The sequence below is a fragment of the Micropterus dolomieu genome, linkage group LG02, assembly GCF_021292245.1.
Source record: "Micropterus dolomieu isolate WLL.071019.BEF.003 ecotype Adirondacks linkage group LG02, ASM2129224v1, whole genome shotgun sequence".
In the NCBI taxonomy this organism is placed as follows: Eukaryota; Metazoa; Chordata; class Actinopteri; order Centrarchiformes; family Centrarchidae; genus Micropterus; species Micropterus dolomieu.
This window is the reverse complement of record NC_060151.1, coordinates 2,421,676-2,430,483: the sequence shown is the minus strand read 5'-3', so window position 1 is coordinate 2,430,483 and position 8,808 is coordinate 2,421,676. Positions and strand designations below refer to the sequence as shown.

Below are 8,808 nucleotides of genomic sequence, written 5' to 3'. Positions count from 1 at the left end.
GCTGTTTTTCTACGACTGGTCATCTCGTTGTTTGGAAACAAATAAACAATAAACAGTCAGATAGCCACACAAGTCTCGTCGATGTCCGCCTGAGATCGTGTGTTGGAAAAAGCAGCCAGCGCGCAGCGGTGTGTTTACGCTAAATACTGGGTCCTAAGTTGTTGTTTTAAGTTTCCATCAGTCAGGAGGTTTTTACACAGAGCAGAAGTCAAACTCTTCCTCTCCAAAACGAGCGGAACAGCTGATTACAGCAGGTAAATAAGCTCGTTAAACATCCCGTTCCTCCGACGCTCACAGACCTGCAGCTGATCTGCTGCTTTTGTCGCTGGAAATGTTTTAATAACCTTCCAAACTGTTGCGATTTTTTATTTTTTTTTTTATTTTGCAAGGCTGCTGAGACATGTTTTGGGGTTTTATATTCAGACAAAAATTCTCACTCCTGGCAGCACCTGAGAGACTAGGGCCAAAGCAAGTGCTGTGTTCAAGTCATGTATTAGGAGTAAGCTTTGGAAGGACACAAAGTCTCTGTCATCTTTCGTTCCTAGGAGTTCCTAAGTTGTTCCTGATCAGCTATACCAATACAACTCAAAGCCATTAGCTGTGGAACAATCCTACTTTAAGGTCCTTAAACCTGCATTCTTTCTAAAGGCCAGCAGGGGGCGACTCCACTGGTTGAAAAAAAGCAGTCAGATTGCATTAGCTTCAATGAGAAAATGGCCCAACTTCTCACCTGATTTATTAACTCAGGAAACACTTTGCTAATGAGTTTATGATCTCAATTGTTAGTTTCAAGTCTTCTTCAACACAGCATGATGTTCATTTTGTAAATTTTGGTCCCATTTAGAGAAAATAGACAATAAAGCAGGGAATGCTTAAGGGCGTGGCTACCTTGTGATTGACAAGTTGCTACCATGGTGACCTGGGTGCTGTCTGTGTTTCCTTTTAAGAGCTTTGACCATTTCACAGTTTAACTTAAAGACACTGTTAATTTTTTTCTGGAAAGTATATTTTGTTGTAAGCCTGTTTTTCACCAGCCAAAAGCATCCCAATTAATATCACAGTTAACATGAATAACGAATGCACGATGCTAACCAAGCAAGCTAGTTAGCGCTAACTGATAACTTGGTATGATAGATGAAATGTACATTCACCAGCAAACTGAGTTAGGAGGGGATCTCCCTCACTCCTCCCCAGCTCCACCCTCTCATTGAAATATGGTTATTTCTGGTTCCATAAACCAGCCTAACTCAAGGCTTCAAAATGGTTGTGCACAAACCAACAGGTGACGTCTGCGTCCACTTCTTTTATACAGTCTTATACAGGACTTATCAGCACACGTGTTGTTCTTCTTGGTCCAATACAGCCACCACTAGGTGGAGACATTGTTTGCCAGGAGAGGGTGGCACATAACTATATATATAACGTATATATGAGCAGGAACTAGGGTTCGGCCGATAGACGATGCCATTGTCCATCTCCACCCACCTCCCAGGCGCGCCCCACCCGATGTCGATGTCCATCCCGATATTTCATTGTAAAAAAACATCATCCAATGCCTATTTTGTTGACATCTCCAACCCTAGCAGGAACAACTAACTGTGGCACTTCACTTCAAAAAGTATATATTTTTAGATACTCTATTGTTCATTTTATTTACTACTATTATATGCAGTCAGGTCCAGGGGTTTGAATGGACAGTTTTCAGTTAATTTTAATATGTGAAGATGTTCATTTAAACGCTCACATTTGTGCTGTGTGCGGTTTTCAGGGACCGTATTCATTTTGGCCTACCATCTTATTTTATTCATGTTTTCGTATAGCCTTAGCTTGATTGAGGATGAAATTACAATATTATTATCATCCTGGCTTTCATTGGGGACTGGTGTCCCATCGAGTCTAAGTGATGTCTCAGAGACTCAAGACTTTAAATGTTGACTCAAAATATCCGTGTGGGCTTTCCTAAACCCACATTAGTCAAAGCTGATCCATTCGCCTGGGCTGGGCGTCTCTGTGGCTGAGTGATGAAACGTCAGCTTCACTTTCTGCTATTGCAGTATATACAGTGTGTGTGTGTGCGTGTGTGTGGTGTGTGTGCGTGTGTGTGTGCGTGTGTGTGCGTGTGTGCGCGTGTGTGTGTGTATTCTGCAATAGCAGAATGTGAAACTGCCTACCTCAGCTTTAAAGTAGGATAAAATAATCTCACTGATCTGTTTCTCCCTCCAGGTGGCCTGCTGTAGCCATGAGGGGGCCTAATTCCCAGAGCTGTTTGGGTCCAAATGTTTACCCAGAGGTGCCCGATGGAGGCTGGGGCTGGGCTGTGGCCCTGGCCTTCTTCATGGTGGAGGTCTGCACCTATGGGACCCTCAAGAGCCTGGGTGTCTTCCTCCAGGATCTGATGGAAGAGTTTGGGGAGAGCAACAGCCGAGTGTCCTGGGTCATCTCCATCTGTGTCTTCATCTTTACCTTCACTGGTCAGTCATGAAGCTTTACTCATGTGTGTTACCTTTCTTGTACTCTTTCAGCACAACCAACAAGTAAAAAGCATTTAAGGACATTTAATACTTGATATGCAGTGCAAGTGAAAAGACGAGGGCATAAACAGGAGGGCTGGGTGTGTCAGCTATCGTTACGTAGAGTTTGAACTGAAGTTAGGTTGTAAAGAAAATACATTTGTACCAGCAGGGATACAGTAGTGCACAGAAGCTGTTGCCCACAGAGCACCTGGTGTTTATCCGTGTATTGTTAGTCTGCCTGTTTGTTCACATGAGGAGCACAGAGCGACCCCATGGATCAAAGCGAGTACGCAGGCGGAGTGGAGCTCCCCGTTTAAATAGCTAAACATAACTAATGTATGTTTTGAAAGGTGCTAAACAAATAAAATGTATCATCATTATTATAAAATGAATGTTCTGCACTCCCCCCCAGCCCCCCTGTCCACGATGATGAGCAACCGCTTCGGCTATCGTCCAGTGGTGATGGTGGGAGGCTTCTTCATCAGCCTGGGAACCATAACCTCCGCCTTCACCACCTCCATCAACGAGATGTACATCACCATCGGCTTTGTTTCAGGTGCTTACCAAACTCACACCAGCACAGCCGTCTGTCTCTCTGTGTGTCTGTTACTGTAACATGCCACTTAAGCTTCTTTTCCATTACTGGTACCAGCTCAACTCGCTTTGCCTCCACTCGGTTTTGGGCCGCCGTTCTCCATTATCCGTTGCAGATAGTACCCAGAGACAGTACCCCTCAATGAAGCTGGTCATCATAGCAACGCCACACACAACTGCCATGACGTTATGTTCAACGCGACACACACACACGCACACGCACACACACACACCAGCTCTTGATTTTAAGTCTCAACATTACTCAGAATGTAAAGACAGATAGGCGGTATGAAAATCTTGTTGTGTTTTCCTCTGCTGCATTGGCTGCAGTGGTCTGTGTGACTGTGGGACCAGAGCGGTCTGTGAGCTTGTTAGCTTACCCCGCCGCCACTTGCGGAGCTCCTCAACTCCAAAAACATTCTAGCACATTTTAGATTCGCCATCAATTTTCATAACACTGCCAATATTTGAAATCTACAGTTGATTACTCACCAGAAATGGATTTAGTAATGAAAGAACTTGTGAAAATTGTAAAATTTAAAACCTTCTGTTGCTGGCCCCCCTCAGGAGCTCAATGACGAACCAATCAGTAGTCTGCTGTGTTTTCACATCACCCTTTAGTATCGCCTCAGCTCAACTCAACTCGCTTGGAACCTCGACGGAGGTGATATGAAAAAGAGGCATTACAGAATGACTTTTGCTCTTGCAGACATGTCTGTCTGTCTGTCTGTCTCTGTGTCTGTCTGTCTGTCTCTGTGTCTGTCTGTCTGTCTGTCTGTCTGTCTGTCTGTCTGTCTGTCTCTGTGTCTGTCTGTCTCTGTGTCTGTCTGTCTGTCTCTGTGTCTGTCTCTGTGTCTGTCTGTCTGTCTGTCTGTCTGTCTGTCTGTCTCTGTGTCTGTCTGTCTCTGTGTCTGTCTGTCTGTCTCTGTGTCTGTCTCTGTGTCTGTGTGTCTGTCTGTCTGTCTCTGTGTCTGTCTGTCTCTGTGTCTGTCTGCCTGTCTCTCTGTGTCCGTCTGTCTATCTGTCACTTTGACTTTTGCCCCTGCAGACGTGTCTGTCTTGTTGAATGAACTAAAGGGACTCCTAGCAGTGTCAACAGTAAAATCTGCATCAGTCTGTTTCTTCCAGAACTGTCCAATGACTGAGAGGTGATCAGCCTCTTCTAAACACCACGCACTATTTGAACTCTCTAGGAAGGACTGACAGAACAGAGCAGAGCAGGGAAAACTGGAGCAGCAAAACATTCCCCAGAAACACTAAATTTCCTTTCAGAGCAGGACTGATGGAACAGGAAGTGGCTGAGGAGGATAGAACACATTTACTGAATGAAAGTAAAAGATTAGATGATGAAGAATTTGGTGAATTGAGTTTTGAATCAGAGCACATTAACTTTTTTTTCTTGTTCAGAAAGCACTGCTAGCCCTCCCTCCATGATCACCATGTCTGCCTCTGGAAAAGACCACAGCTAACTTTGACAACCCCTTCTCCTCTCCCCGTCTCTCTTTTTTGTCTTTACATGCCTTTTGTCTTTCAGCTGTAGCAAAGCTCAGTCATCTCACGCAGCCTGCTACCTTTGACAAAGGAGCGACCTGACACCTTGATCTTTGACCCACCCCCCTAACCATGCAGTGGTCTACCATGCCGGCCAGTGGCTGTGATGTCCCCCTTTTCTCTTCTCCTCTTTGTTTACAGGCCTCGGCTACTGCCTCACCTTCCTCCCCACCGTCACCATCCTAGCCCAGTACTTCTCCAGACGACGTGCCCTCGTCACCGCCATCGCTTCCTCCGGAGAATCCTTTGCCATATTTGCATTTGCTCCAGGTGAGCGTTGAGTCACAGTTAGCTGAAATATGACCTTTATGAAGGGGAACTATTTTTTAGAATAATGATGATATTGATCTGATATTTCACGGCATTCTCCCACTGTCCATCCTCAACCGCTTATCCTGTGTACAGGGTCGCGGGGGGCTGAGAGCATTTAGACCATAAATAGTATCAACAATGATGTCATGAAAATCTTAAATATTCTAACTTTAACTACATAGTCCAGACTCTCAAACCAGTGTAACGTTATAACTAAATAAAACTGTAACGTTACATGATCAGCAATAAACCTGGAACCTGTTTGCAGCCGACGTTAATAATTACCGTGATGGCAGCCAGCGGGACATAAATGATTATGTTAATCGACCACCACAAGTTTGGCAAGTAAACAAACGCTCATTCATCTTTTCATAACGAACTACAGTCAGAGTAAACCTCCCGAAGGTCGTAGCTAAAGCAAGAAGCAAGCTAACGTTAGATGGTGCTGAGCTAAACATGTTCACGCTCAGCGCTTCTTATGTTTGGGTCTCGTTGTATGAAGTTTTAAAGCCAAAGTTTATGAAGAACGGCTCAGCAGCTGCCAGTGTTTGTTGTCCTCTTTCACGTGCAGCGGTGCGCAGATACCAAAATGTTACCATTATGTGTTACCAAAACGTCTGGTGTTACAGAGGGAGGGAATAACAGCACGCTCATCAGACGTTTCCTAAAATAAACGTTGTTCATGAATCCCGCATCTCGAGTCAGAGTCGAGTCTGAAGTCAGCATGTGTGCGACTTAAGTCGAACTCGAGTCCCCATCTCTGCCACTCAGCAAATGCAACTAAGACAAGATGAGTAATCTACATTGGTGAATAAAATAAATGAGGTCATCTGCCATTCTTCATTACAAACTCTCACCATTACACAGCAGCTGGTTGACTGCTGGTTTGTTTTGCATCGACTGCACGCTGACATGCCACGTATTACAATCAGTCACTGTATTGCAATTCATTGATTGACCCTGTCTGTCCACCGTCGCTATAGTTACTCCACAGAGGAGAATTTTGCGCTGACCGCAAAGAGAGTCTGTATGTATGTGGCAGCATACATGTCTTCAGGCCTCCCTCCAAAGCCACTCCCCCAAAACACATTCATGCATAGTGCAAGGCGGAGTGCACACTGGTAGGCCAGCCATTCAACCACTTCATTCAGATCTAATGAAATGATTGGCTGGCCGTGATTATTTCTGACAGCCATAGATACAGATTATTTTCATTTCTGTGTCAGAGCATTTGATGTAATGGCTGCTGTCAGGAGGTAAAGAGAATTTCAACAAATGCTTGTGAAATAAAGTGCCTGCCCCAACTCGAAGTCGATTACTGGCCGCAGCCCTGACCTGTGGTTTAGTAGTTGAATGCTCGACTTGATGATGTTGAAATCTCTAGAAAAAGCTAGTAAGTGGACCTTGAGTATTTAATGTATGTAAAGTATATCAAACCCATGCTGTCCTCTCTCCACAGCCTTCACTACACTAAAGGAACACATCGGCTGGCGCTACTGTCTAGTTGTTCTCGGCATCTTTCAGGCTTCTGTGATTGGCTGTGGGCTTCTCCTTCGTCCAATCATTATTATGCCGGAGCCTGTAAAGGGGGACGATGAATCAGACAAAGAGTCTCTCTCTTTGAACCAGCTGCAGAGTGTTTATGAGCTGGAGAACGAACAAACCAGAACCTCCATCCGTTCCGGAATCTCACAATCCTCAGACGACTCCGGCGTCACCTCGCTCTCTGCTTCAACCCTAGACCTGAGGACTGCAGGAGCCGAAAGCAAGGCTCTGATGGAGTGGGATTTGCAGGACAAGGAGGGCCAGGAGCCGTCACTGTCTACACCTCCCACCCCAGTCAAGGAGAAGGATGAGGAGGAACTGGATGAGGTAGAAGCAGGTCCTCTTCAGCCCTCCAGCCCCAAACTCCTGGACTTCTCCGTGCTTAAAGACGGTGGCTTCATCTGTTACTCCCTCTTTGGGTTGTTCGCCACTCTGGGCTTCTTCGCCCCACAGCTCTACATCATCGAACTGTCAAAGAGCCGCGGCGTGGAGCCCAGCATGGCCTCCTACATGCTCTCTGTAATGGCTGTGGCCGACATTGTCGGCCGCTTGTCCATCGGGGTGGTGTTGAACAAAGTCCGCTGCAGGAAGACCCTGGTTCTGCTGGCCTGTGTGGTTCTGCTGTGCCTGGTGTTGGTGGCCTTCACTATCGTGTGGGAGTTTTGGGGCCTGGTGGTCTGCTGCGCCCTATACGGCTACTTCATGGGCACCGTTGGCTCTACTCACATCCCCATGCTGGCTGAGGAGGACGTGGTGGGCATCCAGAAGATGGCGTCATCAGTGGGAGTGTACGTCTTCATCCAGAGCTTTGCTGGGCTGGCAGGGCCACCGCTAGGAGGTACAGGATCTCTGTGACCTTTACTGTTCTCTCTGATTTCAGTGAGCCTGTGTAGATCCTAACAGCTGTCTTATCTGTCTTCCAGGTGTGTTGGTGGATGTCACACAGAACTACGGTGCTGCCTTCTACTCCTGTGCAGTGGGAATGGTCCTCAGTGCCATATGCCTGGCTCTGGTCGGCCCGGCCAAGTCCGGCTTGTGCCAAAGAAGCAGCAGAAACAAAGAGGCAGCCAGCAGCACGGAGGAGGAGGAGAAAATGTCTCAGGACAGCGACCAGTCTGACTTTTTGGATGTAGACTTAGCCCCAGGGGACAGCCCAGTCAGACAGGCTGTGGATCAGGACAATGTCTCTGTAATATGAACCTGACTGTAGCATGACCAACGACTCGCCACCTGGTCCATCAACAAATCCAGTCAAGATGCACTGTGAGAGGCTGCAGCGTCACTAACACTGACCCGCGCTGATGGTCTTCACAGCTGCTGCTGGTTCCAAATCTCAGGTGTCACTCACATTCTGACAAGCTTGAAGTTCACTGCTTCTCAGGAAGGAAGCAGCCTCTCCTCTCAGACCAAAGACACATCCACGCTGAGCTCATGCTCACACCTTAGCTATTTAACAACTTCTCACAGTCCTCTGTGTTTCATTAGTTTGTGTTTCAGTGGGAAATCATAGCTCTATCTCAGGAAAGAAGTGTTGATACTGAAGTGTTATGAGGATGTGCGATATTACTGTGCTGTGCTCTTTGATTCCTGGTCTTGGGGAGGGTTCCATCCTCATTAAACACTAAACGGCTCATTCATTCCTGCTGAACACCTGCATGTTGCGTTTCTCTGCCCATGCTGGATGCTCGCTGAACCACTACATGATAGTCACTTCTTCAGCAGAGGCTGGAGAGTGAAACACTTTTAAAATGTAACTCTACAGGCTCTACCTGTAATCGTTTGCTGTGTGGAGAAGGATTTCACTTGTGCTGAAGCAGGACATGAAAATGTAGTCATGCGATGTGTACATATGGTCTGTCTCCTAGCTGTTGCTCTTGCACGTGTAATTGGTATTTAATTTCTATGGTAACTATTATAAGACTGCAGCAGTATTCACTGATGTTTTAGAATGAAAAAAGAAGCTCCAGCTCGGTCTCTCTCTGCACATGGAGCCTGTATTCTGTCATTCAACGCTTCACATAATAGTAATTTTATAAGCTTTCATAATGAAATGTATGTTTATAGTCCCTTTATGCTGCACGCACACATACAACACAGAGCAACACAAAAACCATTAATTGAAATGGAGTGAGAGGGTGAATCAGAGTCTCTCAGCCTGGTTGTGTTGCATCAGAAACCTCTATCTCTCTTCCCAGAAGGCATCAGGGTGAACAGGCTGTGGCTGGGTGGGTACTGTCCTTTAGTATACTTTGGGCTCTGCGTAGGAACCTCACCTCACCGATATCACTGATGC

General features: G+C 46.2%; 1 protein-coding gene across 1 annotated transcript; it reads left to right on the top strand.

Moving 5' to 3' along the window:
- The first annotated feature begins 232 nt into the window (after positions 1–232).
- LOC123963374 (monocarboxylate transporter 7-like) lies at positions 233–8,163 on the top strand. Its single transcript, XM_046040188.1, has 6 exons — positions 233–254; positions 2,224–2,471; positions 2,926–3,069; positions 4,800–4,928; positions 6,430–7,353; positions 7,439–8,163. The coding sequence occupies exons 2-6, from the start codon at positions 2,240–2,242 to the stop codon at positions 7,711–7,713; spliced, it is 1,704 nt and encodes a 567-aa protein (XP_045896144.1). The 5' UTR covers positions 233–254; positions 2,224–2,239; the 3' UTR covers positions 7,714–8,163.
- The last annotated feature ends 645 nt before the right edge of the window (positions 8,164–8,808 follow it).

Excerpts from the sequence above, each read along its gene's own strand:
- LOC123963374 (XM_046040188.1), top strand. The coding sequence starts at position 2,240 with ATGAGGGGGCCTAATTCCCAGAGCTGTTTGGGTCCAAATGTTTACCCA. Across the intron at positions 2,472-2,925 it reads CTTCATCTTTACCTTCACTG|CCCCCCTGTCCACGATGATG; the intron begins GTCAGTCATGAA and ends ACTCCCCCCCAG. Across the intron at positions 3,070-4,799 it reads CACCATCGGCTTTGTTTCAG|GCCTCGGCTACTGCCTCACC; the intron begins GTGCTTACCAAA and ends CTTTGTTTACAG.